The sequence below is a fragment of the Mus caroli genome, chromosome 16 (assembly GCF_900094665.2).
Source record: "Mus caroli chromosome 16, CAROLI_EIJ_v1.1, whole genome shotgun sequence".
Lineage (NCBI taxonomy): Eukaryota > Metazoa > Chordata > Mammalia > Rodentia > Muridae > Mus > Mus caroli.
This window is the reverse complement of record NC_034585.1, coordinates 12,145,716-12,161,349: the sequence shown is the minus strand read 5'-3', so window position 1 is coordinate 12,161,349 and position 15,634 is coordinate 12,145,716. Positions and strand designations below refer to the sequence as shown.

At 40.3% G+C, this 15,634-nt stretch overlaps 1 protein-coding gene and 1 pseudogene across 1 annotated transcript in view; one reads left to right on the top strand and one right to left on the bottom strand.

Moving 5' to 3' along the window:
- The window catches only part of Mcm4 (minichromosome maintenance complex component 4), a 15,067-nt gene extending 11,433 nt beyond the window's left edge, over positions 1 to 3,634 (top strand). Inside the window, exons 14-16 of the mRNA XM_021184685.1 lie at positions 1,470 to 1,698; positions 2,065 to 2,198; positions 2,961 to 3,634. Coding sequence (XP_021040344.1) covers positions 1,470 to 1,698; positions 2,065 to 2,198; positions 2,961 to 3,053 — 456 coding nt within the window. The 3' untranslated portion in view covers positions 3,054 to 3,634. The remainder of the gene's footprint in view (positions 1 to 1,469; positions 1,699 to 2,064; positions 2,199 to 2,960) is intronic.
- A 2,548-nt stretch (positions 3,635 to 6,182) lies between these two features.
- Positions 6,183 to 7,317, bottom strand: LOC110312012 (annotated as a pseudogene).
- Between the last annotated feature and the right edge of the window lie 8,317 nt (positions 7,318 to 15,634).

The following is a 15,634-nucleotide window of genomic DNA, read 5'->3' as shown; positions in this document are numbered from 1 at the left end:
AAAAAAAAAAAAAAAAGTTATAGAAATGTTTAGTCCCGTTCTCTACCTTGCCTGTGATCGTTTGGTTCCTGGATAAAAGACAACACAGCCTTTATATTTACATTAAGCCTTACACAGCACAAGAGCTGGAAAGATACCTATCCTCTATGCTATTATGTCTATTTCCCAGCCAGTAATCCTACTATATAATTTGCCATGTTTCATCTGGGCTGCTCTTAATTCCAATTAGCCAACCAACGTGGCCATTATTTCATGATTTACGTAACCCATGGCACCTTTTTCCTCTCTTCACCTTCTCCCCCTTGTGGTTCTCTCCCCATCAGAAGCCTAGAACCCTAAGCCCCACCTATGTCTCTTCTGCCCAGCTATTGGCTGTTGGCATCTTTATTTACCAATCAGGAATAACTTGAGGACAGGGTCACATAGTGTCACTTGGGACTAATTGTAGACTCTGTCCTGCCCACTCAATCTGGAGCAACCAGGTCTTGGGAGCTGACACTTAGCATTACAATACATAACAAAAGACCAAACCTCAACATTAAGATGGGTGATATTTAGATTCCCACATATTATAAGCTGAGCAGGAATGGGCTAGGGCTTGTTTGGGCTGACTATTATGTTTTGGCATGCCCTTTGATAGACTTATATCCTAGCTAGGTTACAAAAGGCTAGGTGAAGGTTACAGATGGTAGTGGTTTTTCATTTATATCATAAAATAAATGAAACTACATGTAAAATGATTGAATTCTCTCGGGGACATTATCCAGTTACCTTACATGCCTTGCAAAGTGGATCTTTTGGCTGTCATTTGCCAGACCTTTTCCTACAGGCCCTCTGATTCATTCCTTTCCTCTGCCACTGTTTCCTTTGCTTGATGGTGGTGGTGTGTCTGTCTGTATGTGTGTGTGTATGTATGTATGTATGTGTTTGATGATGCGGATTATACTCATGAGGACCAGGCATATATTCTTCTGAGTTACGTTGGCAGCCTTCTGATACCTTTCTATATTCACAAGATTCCTGCAAGAAGTCTTTCTGTCAAAACATTTCATATCACCATATATCGATGTAACTAACAATCCTGTGTTTCTGTGTAGGTGAGTTTTAAGTCCACAGCCTAGATCCAATTTGTAATTACCTACAGTAACCCTCCACTGCAGGTAGACCTGCAGGTAGACAGGCTTCCAGTTATTTAACAGAACACTAACTGTTCGATGTCATCCATGAAGCTTAAGGTTCTTTTTTTTTTTTTTTTTTTTTTTTTTTTTTTTTTTTTCAAGACAGGGTTTCTCTGTATAGTCCTAGAACTCACTTTGTAGACCAGGCTGTCCTCGAACTCAGAAATCTGCCTGCCTCTGCCTCCTGAGTGCTGGGATCAAAGGCGTGCACCACCACGCCAGGCAAAGCTTAAGGTTCTTGTTGCCAGTGGTTTCACTTGTGTTTTTTGTTTTTTTTTCTATCTTCAATAGGCTTATGTAAACATGAGGAAGATTGGGAGTAGCCGGGGGATGGTTTCTGCTTACCCTCGACAGCTAGAGTCATTAATTCGCTTAGCAGAAGCCCATGCTAAAGTAAGATTTTCAAACAAAGTTGAAGCAATTGATGTGGAAGAGGCAAAACGCCTCCACCGGGAGGCTCTGAAGCAGTCTGCAACTGACCCCCGTACTGGCATTGTGGATATTTCTATTCTTACTACAGGTTAGTTACTTGTTTTGAACTAGAAACTTAAAATCAAAAGAGATTCTATCTCCTCTGGTGTTTTATATCTATTAAAATTTGTTTCGAGCGTTAGCAGATAGGCACATTTGTCCCAGTTATTCAGGAAGCAAGAATTTGCTCTAATAAGTATGGTTATACTTGCTAAACAGCTTATATGGGCTTTCAGTGGCAAATAGCTAATGATAGATAAAATAACTACAACAACAAAACCTCATGCTCTTGAATATGCTCTGGCATTTGGTTGTTCTACCTTTCTTGGCAATACTACTGAAGGAATATTTATGGGAATCTAACATTTCACGTTATCATGGTAGAAACATTTCCATTGATTTCTTTTTGAAATAGGAATGAGTGCCACTTCTCGTAAACGGAAAGAAGAATTAGCTGAAGCATTGAGAAAACTTATTTTATCTAAGGGTAAAACACCAGCCTTAAAGTACCAACAGCTGTTTGAGGATATTCGGGGACAGTCTGACACAGTAAGTGTTTATATGTGTGTAAGTAATTATCGTAAATAAGATTGCCTTGTCCATACACACATTATCAAGAAATACATTATTAAAATTAGTTCACCTGTTTGGAGTTTAGGTTTTAGGAATGAAATATTTGCCTGACCTTTTGCAATTAAAGATGAATTGTTAGTTTAAAAAAATGTGGTGTTACCCGCCTTTAATCCCAGCACTCGGGAGGTAGAGGCAGGTGGATTTCTGAGTTCGAGGCCAGCCTGGTCTACAAAGTGAGTTCAAGGATAGCCAGGGCTACACAGAGAAACTATCTCGAACCCCCGCCGCCCCCCCCCCAAAAAAAAATGTTGGTCAAAGTTAAGGCCTGCTTGTTGGCATGGTAAAGGCAGAGTTTAGAAAAGACAAGACACCTAGTACTTTAAAGAAATGTTTGCCGGTTTGCCATCCTGATTTACAGGATAAGAAATGCTCTCTAGCAGGGTTGATAAGATGGGTCCGTGGGTAAAGAAGATACCTACCACTAAGCCTGATGAGCTGAGTTCTATCTCTGGAACCTGTGTGGTAGAAGGAGAGAACTAACTTGACTTTGGAAAGCTGTCCTTTGACTTCCATTTATAACCAGCCCACAGGCACACAAAATGAATAAGATAATTGTATCATATAAATGCAAATGAATTGTCTACAGCCACCAAAAAGACAAAGACTCTAAGCGGTGGTTTATCATTAAAGTATGTGTGCCTAACAATACAGACAATCTGTGACATTTGTATTTCCTAGGCAATTACCAAGGACATGTTTGAAGAGGCCCTGCGAGCTTTGGCTGATGAAGATTTCCTAACAGTGACTGGGAAGACTGTCCGCCTGCTCTGAGCTGCATGGCCCTCGGACTAGAGTCAGTCACTGTTGTTATTGATGCAAAAGGTGTCTGAAAGGCAGTATTCCACTGTATAAACATCTTCTATTCCTGGAATGTATTTTGTTAGTAAATGTATGTTTTCACCTTTTTTTAACATTTTAAATTATCAACATATACAGTAGAGTTTATATTCTCAATATGCCATATTTTTTAAGCAGCTTGCTTCTTACCTGTTTGTACACAGAGAGCCTAAGCCCAGTTTTGGAGGTTTTTTTGTTAATCTAGGGGCTGTGCCTTTGTTGTGTTGCAATGCTGGGGAGGAAGGTACACAGCATACCATGCATGCTGTGTGTAGAAGCTGCGTCCTTACTGTGTGGAGCATTGTGTGCTTGGTATAACTGGCAGCGATACATCCTTTATTGTGATATGATGGGCTAAGGATTTTTATAGCACCTGGACTTAACTTTCTTTACAGAGACTTTTTCCCATAGCTATTATTAGAACAAAGATATGCTTGAAAAATTATTAGATCAAGTTGCCTTCTGTTTTTTCCTAATATGTAAAACATTTTCCTAAATAAATGATAGAAAAGTAATACTTTGTTTAAAATTATTTCTCTGTAAGAGCAGAACTTTGCTAAAGACTGTATTTTTTGAAATCATAATAGTGCTGGATAGGTTATAAAAAAATCAAAGTATGAATTTCATTAATTTTTATAGATCCTTAGATTATTAGTTTCAAAGCCATTGTAGCATTAAATCTTTTGTGTAAATATTACAATAAATCTCTAAACCATTTGAATTATATGAAGTAGGCATTAATGTAACTTGGAATTCTCACAGGTTGTGTTTATAGATCTAAAAATGAACATTTACATAGCACTCAGATGTTGGTTTGGAAATAATGTATTTCAAAGGAAGGAGTGGATGAGTTAGGACATGACCAAAGGCCATGGCCAGTTACCTGATCTAGTTGTTTCCCTTATGTAAATCGGTATATGAATCCCTGTGTAGAAGATGGCTTCATGTGTCATCCTTACAGATATTCTGTGGATGTAGATCTTTAACAGATGAGAGCACAAGAAACCTCATGATTTATCTGAAGTCCCAAAACAAGAGAGAGAATTCATAGCTTTATGTTCTGGCTGGAACCAGATCTTACCTAGACATGTCTCACTCAAGTTTTATCTTGACCCAGTTCTTTTGGACATTCTACTCCTTGGGCTTCCAGAACCTTGTAGAAAAGGCTTACTATGTCTTGTCACATGACACATACTCTCTAAATGGACAGAGAAGTTGGGAGTATTGACTTTATAGGCTTTTCAGACTTAAAATGTTTCAGGAATATCTTAGTCACTGTTTTATGGCTATAAAGAGACACCATGACCAAAGCAACTCTTAAAAAGGAAAGCATATCATTCAGGGCTTGCTTACAGTTTCAGTTTAGTCCATTATCATGGCTGGAAGTGTGGCAGCAGACAGACTTGGTGGCTGAAGAAGTAGGTGGGAGCTACACTGTGTGTGATACACGACCTACCGTGGGCATTTGAAACCTCAGCCCACAACCCCCAGTGGCCAGTTCCAACAAATGCACACCTCTTAATCCTTCTCATATCATTACATTTCTTGATCACTAAGCATTCAAATATATGACATTCTTCATCAAACTACCTAGACTTTCACAGACACGTTAAGGTAATAGGAAAATAAGTTCTAAGGCCACTATGTATGATGTAGTTCTTGACATTTCTTATAAATGGAGAGATGACTTGGTGGTGAAGAACATTTATTGCTCTGAGGACCTGGGTTGGTTCCTAGGACCCATGCCCAGTGGCTCTAACTCCAGCTCCAGGGAGTTAAATGCCCTCTTCTGGCCCTCCATAGGCATCTGCTAACACATACATAATTCAAACTCCTTATTTTAAGAAAGAGAATTGCTATTGCTGCCACTAGATAGCTATAAAGTGTTCATGAAGTTCAGATACTGATTTTCCAATAGTCACTAGAGTTATAGAGTTGATGTAGAAAATAGACCAATTTTTCCCCAAATTAAATTTTCAGCCTACAATGATGGCTGGAAGATTAGAACATATTAACATTTAAAATCAATATTTAAAGTGGAGACATGGGTCAGTGGTTAAGAACACTCACTGACTGTTCTAGAGGTCCTGAGTTCAATTACCACCAACCATCTGTAATGGGATCCAATGCCCTCTTGTGATGTGTCTGAATATAGCTACAGTGTATTCATATACATAAAATCAATAAATCTAAAAATAATGTATACCCATATTGACTAAATAGGCTCTATGTACTCAGTAAATATTAAACCTTATATACTAGCAATATGTTTCTAAATTTTGTAATTCAACGTAAAGAAATATAGCTATGGACGTATAAATAGTCTTAGATGCTGGAATTACAAATAATCAGCACACCTGACATTGCATTTCTTTCTCTTTTTTTTAATCTTTAGAGATTTTCTCCTTTTTTTTTTTTAAAGATTTATTTATTTTTTTCTTTTTTTTTAAGCATAAAGGGAAAAAATGCCCTTATTTAACTTAAATTTCTTACCCCTTAATTATTCACATTAATACATCTTATAGTACATGAAATATGTGAGCTGTGCGAAGTATACTACCTTAAAGAGCAAGTCAAATAGCAAAGGACCTAACAATTTTGGAAATGCTACTCAGTCCTCTCTTTCTGCTTGATTGATCTGGGCAAAGTATAAATGCCTAGAAACAAAAGATAGAATTTGCAGTATTTCTCCAATGATAACTAACTTTCCCACCATGAGTGAAGTAGCCCGTGCAGCCTAAGCTAATGCCACAGAAAGGAGAAGCTCCTATGGTAACCGCAGTCCTCCGGTCTGTCTCACATTATCATAAACGTGGTTTTCTCCACTGCAGGCTGGCCCAACCTTCTCCACAAGGGGGTGGGCGTAGACATTCTTGCACAGAAGACAGTGTGGTCACGCTCACTTGTGCAGCACGATTTGCTCTCACATTTACATGGCATTTCAGGGAGTCACCTACTCCACTGTATATTCCGGCCATATGACATTCAAGAGCATCGGTAGATCATCACCCTGTCTGTATGGAAGCCAAAGGCCTGGCCAGGTTATTAACTCCAGACAATCAATCAATCACAAAGTGTGAGCTGAGAGAAGTCTGTCTGTGGCACATTTCATGGAGGAGGGCCTGGACTTGGCCATTTTTCTGGTTCTTTTTCCTCATCTTCTCATCTATTGTTTCTACTTCTGTGCCTCCAAGATGAGATTAAGGTCTACAGTGAGAGTCTGCACACAGTGAAAGCCAGCAATCAGGGAAACGGGCAGGACTCCCTGCTCAGGACTCCCTGCTCATTCATCTTCAAAGAAAGAAGTGCCATTCCAAGTTCTCTATGCCGAACTAATACTCAGTTTGGCTCTTAATGTACTCTTTAAGCAGTATTTCTTCCACAGGATACACATGCACACCTGTGCCATCATCGTAGTAATATATCATGCTGGTGTTAAGCTCTGTAGGAAATGGCTCTCGACAATCAAAGTTCAATCTACTACGGTTTCCTTGGTCCAGCCTCTTGCCCGGCCTATAGTGGGACCTCAGATGGTACCACCCTCTCACTTCTCACACTGGATACATCTTGATCATCTGTCTCTCTTTTCTCTATCCTGTCTCCGACTTCATGTATCACTTTCTCTATTACTGTGCTCTTGTTTTATTTGCTTCAGGCTGACATCTAGAGCTGTTCTGGGACCCAGGTCTTTCCTGGCTGTCTGGTCCCACTCACATCATCCAAGTGGAGTGGTACCTATTTGTGCATATTACTCTCTTCCTCTGGCTGCTTGACTGAGCCTCATCCTCGCTGATGTTCTCAATATGACCATCTAGTTTTGTTTCCTGGTTCTCCTTGCTTTCACTGTTGCTTCTTTTTTCTTTTTTTTTTTTTAAGGTGTATTTTATTTTTATTTATGTGAGTACACTGTCGCTGTCTTCAGACACACACCAGATGAGGGCATCGGATCTCGTTACAGATGGTTGTGAGCCACCGTGTGGTTGCTGAGAATGGAACTCAGGACCTCTGGAAGAGCAGTCAGTTCTCTTAATCGCTGAGCAATCTCTCCAGCCCCTCTTTTTTCTTTTCCAATTTGTGGCTTTTTATTTCCTTGGCTGACAACACTCTGAGACCCCGTGTTAACCAATTCACCTGGTGTTTGCCAGTTTGCCATATCACTGAAATCACTAGCCTTGTTGGATTTCTTTGTCTTGAGTTTTCCCGCTTGTATAATTTTGGGGGAAACTCCCCTCCAGGGGTTCCTGAGCAGGCAGCGGCACACTGGTGCCTATGGGGCACAGGTGCTGCGGCAGCTTCTTGGTCTACGGGTTCCCCTTTGGGGGTAGTGGCGGCTTGTCCTTGGGCTGGCTGCTGGGTGGTAGGTCCCGGGGTGCTGAGGGGCAGGGGGTGGGGGGCAGAGAACAACGTAAAAGTTGACATAAAACTAGCGAGTACAAAAAACTCACTTCTAATTCTGATCTTTGAAATGGGAAGACGCAACTTTAATCCAGATCTGGGGTGGGAGGAGCCATCTTAAAACTGTGCCACACCTTATGCTGGCAGCCTATATAGAGGACATGAAAGAGGAAGCTTCTTTCTCTTTGCCTTCTTGTTCTCACTGGCAAGCCTATTCTCTCCCTGGCATTAGAACCTACTTCTTTAGGATTGTGATATATAGGGAAGACCAGCTGAGACATCCAGCCTTATGGTTGAACAACTACTGGATTCTTAGACCTGCCGTTCTTTTTTTTTTTCCTTCCTTTTTTTTCTTTTTTCTTTCTTTCTTTTCTTTTTTTTTTTTTTAATTTTCTTTATTTAGATTTCAAATGTTATCCCCTTTCCCGGTTTCCTTCCCTCCCAGAAACACCCTATCACATCCTCCCTCACCCTGCTTCTATGAGTGTGTTCTGCCACCCACCCATTCCCATCTCCCTGCCCTCAGTTTCCCCACACTGGGGCATCTATCTCCTCCCATTGATGCATGACAAGGCCATCCCCTGCAACATATGCAGCTACGGCCATGTGTATTCCTTTGTTGATGGCTTAGTCCCTGGGAGTTCTGGGCGTCTGGGTGGTTAATATTGTTGTTCTTCCTGTGGGGTTGCAAACCCCTTCAACTCCTTCAGTCCTTTCTCTAACTCCTTTTGGGGACCCCCACACTCAGTCCAGTGGTTGGCTGTGAACATCTGCCTCTGTATTTGTAAGACACTGGCGGGCTGGCGAGATGGCTCAGCGAGTAAGAGCACTGACTGTTCTTTCAAAGATCCTGAGTTCAAATCCCAGCAACCACATGGTGGCTCGCAAACATCCAAAATGAGATCTGATGCCCTCTTCTAGTGTGTCTGAAGACAGCTACAGTATACTTACATATAATAAATAAATTAAATTAAAAAGAAAAAAAGACACTGGCAGGGCTTCTTAGGACAGCCATATCAGGCTCCTTTTAGCATGCACTTCTTGGCTTCCACAATAGTGTCTGGGTTTGGTAACTGTATATGGGATGAATCCCCAGGTGAGCCACTCTGGGTGGCCTTTCCTTCGGTCTCTGCTCAACACCTTATCTCCATATTTGCTCCTGTGAGTATTTTCTTTTTCTAAGAAGGACCGAAGCACCCACACTTTGGTATTCCTTCTTCTTGAGCTTCATGTGGTCTGTGAATTGTATCCTGGTTTGTTTTGTTTTGTTTTTTGTTTTTTTTTTGAACTTTTGGGCTAATATCTACTTATCAGTGAGCACATACCATGTGTGTTCTTTTGTGATTGGGTTACCTCACTCAGGATGATATTTTCTAGTTCTATCCATTTGCCTAAGAATTTCATGAATTCATCATTTTTAATAGCTGAGCTGTACTCCATTGTGTAGATGTCCCACATTTTCAGTATCCATAGATTTTCCATTCTTAGCCAACCATTGTTGCACTAGCTGCACCACAGCCCTTCTAATAAACCCCCTTTCTCTATATAGATACTCATTCTAGAAGTCCCTTTCGTCTAAAGAACCCTGAGTGTGTTAGTTTACTGACTCTAATATTGTCTTACATGACCAACCACTTTAATACTTAGGAACCACATGCCATCAAATTAGCACTCACTTTATCCAGTGGATTCAATACAAATAGCATAGCCAAATTAAATGAAGTACACATATAGGGTAGTATTCTGCATTACCTACTCCTGGAACCAGAGCCCACACACAAAATGCAAGTTGGGTTGGAAGACTCATCCCAAACCATAGTTTTACAAATTTTCTACAAGGGGTTTTCACTGTGTGTTATTTCTATTACATTTATTTATTTTGTGTGTCATGACATGACTGCATGAAAGTCAGAGGGCTGTTTGCAGAAGTCAGTGAAGTCATGTGAGTCCCAGGTCAAACTCTGGTCTTCAGCCTGGGTGGCAAGGACCCTTACCGACTAGGCATATATTGTAATATAATATAATAATTGTCTAAAGTGAGGTGTTTATGGGTTGGGGGTGAGAGAGAATATAAGATTGGTGACTTGGGGAGAGAAGAGTTGAGCTTTGGAAGGTGAAATCTGGTAACGTCTGGAGCCCTTCACTACATAGCCTTGGCTGTTCTGGAACTTACTATATAGGCTGGCCTCAAACCCACAGAGATTAACCTGCCCTGGCCTCAACACATCTGCAGCCCCTCAACATCTTAATGATTTTTAAATGTCTTAATGTTTTTCAAAGGTCTATTCCCTTATGTGGCCACTCGGTTATACCTAACTCATTCCTGGGGCTGATCACCAAGGTCCAACTATCAAAACATCAGGATCCAGCAATCATAATTCATTATTTGGACTACTGTAATTAAAATACCGAATCAGAACCTGCCAACTCATCCTAGCTCAATTTAACAAAGACCTCCCTCTTTCCCTCTTAAATTAACACCCACAGAGCTATTTGTTGTTCCTGCCTGATTCAGATTAAGCCATTTTGTCTCTTTGCCTTGCTTAATAAAGGATCTCTTTGTGTTTTATTTGTGCTTAGAAATTGGTGTTTGGATGTGGTCTGTGCCTAATACTGGATCCAGAAGGGAGCACACTGCAGTATGCAGGTCCCTTCAGAATGAATCAGTCCGTCTCTGTAGAGACAGCCTCTTTTCAGGAATTCTCATTCACCATCCTCTAGGTTGACAAAGCATCGCATTTTGTGCCTATATTACTTATTAAATATTATAAGGTCCCTTGTTATCAGATTAATGCAAATAAAAGCAGGCAGGCATTTCCAGAAGCCAAATGTGCTTGGGGTTTTATAGGATGAAAAAGGGGGAGGGAGACTTTGGGGATAGAAGATTTCATCTGCAAGTCAGTTCCTCTGCAGACTGGAAGTGGTAGACACCATCTGGTTCGGTGTGAGGATCTCCTGATCAGAAAACCAGGAGGTGTCATCAGCCAAGTCAGCTTTCCTATCCTGAGCTTTTCAGTCCATCTGAGGCTTTGGGTCATTAACCTTTCACCTTGTAGCTAGGATGGCTCTTTGGCAGGATCTGATACAAATGAGGCTGAAGGGCAGGCAAAACAGCCATCTTCAGAAGAGAGGAATAACTGTAAAGTCCACTATGAAATAAAATTCTGGGTCAAATCAATGCAATTAACCATCATGATCTAGGTCTAAATTATTTTGTGAACCCTTTCTGTTATGTAAAATTTACATAGGACATAATAGAACTACTGTGCCTAAAATTAAATAATTGAGAGCACAATTTGGCCTAATGGGATGAAAGTAACAGATGAAAGAAATACGTGCTTAAAATAACCAAAAATTTATATATTTTAACTAGTTTGACCATATGTTTCTCACCTCAATTGATAGTTATTTATATTCTATGAACTATTTATTTTACCTTTATTTAAATGATTTGAAATGAGACTTTGGAAGAAGTCACTGTGTATTCTCCCATTTTTATTAATAAAATATAAGTATTATTGAAATAATTTTTAAATCCTAGCTAATTGTACTATGGGGCATTTTAGATACTAATGCAAGAGTCTGGAAACCGCTGAAGGACGACTCCAGACTCAGATAATATGCAGAGACGAAGAGTGTTTATTGAGCAGAAGCCACCAGCATTCGGGTGTCAACCATCCTCCAAAATGGGGACCCCAGACAAAGGCGCGCAGGCCTTCTTATAGGGAACCCGGGACTCTCTAGAAGGACTAGGTAATCTAAAATTTCGTTGGTGAGTGCTAGGGAGTCACAGGTCGTCAGCGGTCTGCATTCCTATATCTTGAACCTTTAACCATAGTGTGCCCTCCACCAGCCTTGAGCAGGCTAAATAGACCTAAATAGTATTCGCCAGGGTTGGCCCTTAACAACCCAGGAGGAGTCGGTTTCCTACAGGAGTAGACTGCCCGCTGAGCTTGCTTTGCAACATAATCCAGCTGAAACAAAGGATGGGTCTGTAAGCTTTCCCTATATAAATGCAGTGCTGACTATTAAACTTTGAGCCTTGATCCGAAACTTTTGTCTGGCCTAACCATCCTTTTTCCCTCCTTTCAGGTAACCCAGTTCATCCGTGGCTGCAGGACGGCTACATCATAGAATGAGATAGGGCTGCCCAGCACAGATGGTCCATTCTGAGATAAGATAGTTCCCCCTTTTTGTGGTTATTCCCAGGATGCTCTTTGGGAGGGACTTTTATGACCTTATTTCTGGATTTTGTGATCTGTTCCTGGAGCTGGTGCCTTATGGCCATATTTTCCTTCCCCTCCCCCCGCCCCCCAAGACAGGGTTTCTCTGTATAGCCCTGGCTGTCCTGGAACTCACTTTGTAGACCAGGCTGGCCTCGAACTCAGAAATCGGCCTGCCTCTGCCTCCCGAGTGCTGGGATTAAAGGCGTGAGCCACCACTACCAGCCCCGGCCATTTTTTTCTAAATCAGACCTGGTCCTTAAATGGAGACAAATGGGATTTATGCCATCCTTTCACTAATTAAGTCAAAAAAACATCCGTACTTAAAGTATCAAACATGAAGAATGTTGCTGTTATTACAATCTGTCCCTTTCGTATATTTTGGATAATAAGAGTCAACCCAAACCTTTGGGTATTTCTAGCTAGAGTAATGCTGCAAAAGCTTAATTAAAAACTAGAACTTGTTTTTTGTTTTGTTTTTTGTTTTGTTTTGTACAAATTACACAGCTGGGCTGGGTGATTCATGCTTTTAAGGCTGAGGCAGGTGGATCTCTGAATTCAAGGCCAGAGATCTGCCTGCCTCTACTCCTGAGTGTTGGAATTAAAAGTGTGCATCAGCACATCTGGCTCATGCAGCACTGTCGGAGTCACTTGGATGAGCTCTTAGGAAGCATGAGACTTTTCTAGTCCAGGACTGAGTCATAAGTACCTGGACACAGCCCTGATCTTTTGATGGAAGGGACTCTTTGGTATATTTCCGTTGTTGTTATTGTTATTCAATTGGTAAAGTCATGTGCTTTTGTTCATCCTTTGAGATAGACTCTAATTTTGAATTTTTGTTACCAATAGATGAAGTGTTATTACTTGTTTGTCTAATAGACAAAATTTTACAGAGTTTTAAATATTTGTATTTTTGCAAGCATTATCTAATTTCATAGGAATATTCTAAATAGGCATAACTCTCTAAACATAATTTTTATGGTAAAGCAAACACTCACTACTCACAAAAGCAATGTTGAACAATAGGGACACATGTTTAATCACAGATTCTAAATACCTATTTAGTAAATCAATAAAAAATGTCTTGTTGTTTTAAGTTATTTTTTGTTAACCATTACTAAAAACAAATCAATACTTAAGAAAATATTGTTGGGGGCTGGTGAGATGGCTCAGGGGGTAAGAGCACCTGACTGCTCTTCTGAAGGTCCGAAGTTCAAATCCCAGCAACCACATGGTGGCTCACAACCATCCGTAATGAGATCTGACTCCCTCTTCTGGTGTGTCTGAAGACAGCTACAGTGTACTTACATATAATAAAAATAAATCTTTAAAAAAAAAGAAAAAAGAAAAAAGAAAATATTGTTGTAGAGAATTAAATTTTATAATTTTTTTATTTTTAACATAGTTACAACTGTATCCATTTAAAAATAATTCTTGTACAACATATTTTAATCTTAACATTATTATTATTATTACTATTATAAAAAGTTAGAAGGGCTGGTGAGATGGCTCAGTGGGTAAGAGCACCCGACTGCTCTTCCGAAGGTCCAGAGTTCAAATCCCAGCAACCACATGGTGGCTCACAACCATCCGCAATGAGATCTGGCGCCCTCTTCTGGAGTGTCTGAAGACAGCTACAGTGTACTTACATATAATAATAAATAAATAAATCTCTAAAAAAAAAGTTAGGCCGGGCGTGGTGGCGCACGCCTTTATTCCCAGCACTTGGGAGGCAGAGGCAGGCGGATTTCTGAGTTCGAGGCCAGCCTGGTCTACAGAGTGAGTTCCAGGACACCCAGGGCTATACACGCCTTTATTCCCAGCACTTGGGAGGCAGAGGCAGGCGGGTTTCTGAGTTCGAGGCCAGCCTGGTCTACAGAGTGAGTTCCAGGACACCCAGGGCTATACAGAGAAACCCTGTCTCGAAAAACCAAAAAAAAAAAAAAAAGTTAGAAAACATTTTTTTAAATTTTTTATTAGATATTTTCTTCATTTACATTTCAAATGCTATTCCAAGAGTCCCCTATACCCTCCCCCTGCCCTGCTCCCCTGCCCACCCACTCCCACTTCTTGGCCCTGGCATTCCCCTGAACTGGGGCATATAAAGTTGCAAGACCAAGGGGCCTTTCTTCCCAATGATGGCTAACTAGGCCATCTTCTGCTACATATGCAGCTAGAAACACAGCTCTGGAGGTACTAGTTAGTTCATATTGTTGTTCCACCTATAGGGTTGCAGACCCCTTCAGCTCCTTGGGTGCTTTCTCTAGCTCCTCCATTGGGGACCCTGTGTTCCATCCAATAGCTGACTGTGAGCATCCACTAGGAAACAATTTTAATGAAACAATTGTAAATGAAAGCACAGGAGACTGCATTTAAAATACAGAAACAATGGCTTCTGAGATCTCTAACAGACACAATACAGCTTGTGTTTCTTCGCCAAATTTAAATTATATACTGGTTAAAGATTTAAGCCATTATAATTGACTATATTGTTGTTTTTGTTTGAATGCAGCTACACTTTATTAGTGTCTAAAGGGCATCAAAAGGAAGATAAGGCATCCAGTGCAGGAGAGAGCTTGACATTTACAATTTTGTTATCATCATCATCATCATGTTTTTTTGAGACAGGGTTTCTCTGTGTAGCCCCAACTGTCCTGGAATTCTCTCCATAGACCAGGCTGGCCTCAAACTCAGAGATCCACCTGTCTCTCTTTAAGTGCTATGATTAAAGGCATGTGCCCAATTTAATTTTTTTTTCTTTACCTTTAATCATTTTCTTCTATGTGTATGAGTGTTTTACCTGCATAGATGTATGAGCATCACCTGCAGAACTGATGCCTGAGGAAGTCAGAAGAGAGTGCTGAGTCAGTTGTGACCACTGGGTGCTGGGAACTGAACCTGGGTCCTCTGTAAAAGCAACACAGTGCTCTTAATCTCTGGCTGTCTCTGTAGCCCTCAATGACCTAATTTGATTTAAAAAAAAAAAAAAATAAAAACAGGCCGGGTGTGTTAATCCCAGCACTTGGGAGGCCTAGGCAGGCGGATTTCTGAGTTCAAGGCCAGCCTGGTCTCCAGAGTTAGTTCCAGGACAGCCAGGACTACACAGAGAAACCTGTCTCGAAAAACCAAAGGGGGGAAAAAAAAAAAGAAAAAAGATAAAAAAATAAAAACAGAGGTGAAAAATTCTTTTAAATATACCATTATGGTGTGACACATTAAAATGTTTAGGTAACGTCAAAGAGGTTTTTTGGTTTTGTTTTGTTTTTATTTATTTATTTTTTTAAAGGTTTATTCAATTTATTTATTTGAGTACACTGTCGCTCTCTTCAGAAAAACCAGAAGAGGGCACCAGTTCCTATAACAGATGGTTGTGAGTCACCCTGTGGTTATTGGGATTTGAACTCAGGTCCTCTGGAAGGGCAGTCCATGCTCTTAACCGCTGAGCCATCTCTCCTGGCCCTTGTTTTATTCTTAATTATTTTTATTTTTTATGTACAGAGGTGTTTTGCCTGCATGTATGTCTGTATGATTCTCTGGATCCTCTGAAAGAGCAGAGAGTGGTCTTAACCACTGACCAATATCTCTCCAGCACCAAAGTGGTTTAAAATGACAATTTAAAAGTATGTCTGTTTTTTCTTATATAGACCTGGCTAACATATGGATTTTGAAAAACCCAATTTTTCCACTTTTTGCTTTTAAGAGACAGTATAAAAGTTTTTAAAATGTTGGTATTTATATACACAACCACAATATACACAAAACATCTGAAAGCACAGACTTAAGTTATTCTCTTAACCTTTGAAATAAAGTTTTCAGTGTTTCCAGGGGGACCTATCCAACAGGAAGAGAAGCATACCGGAGTAATCATTGCTTAACTTAAAGTACACCCTCAAGCTA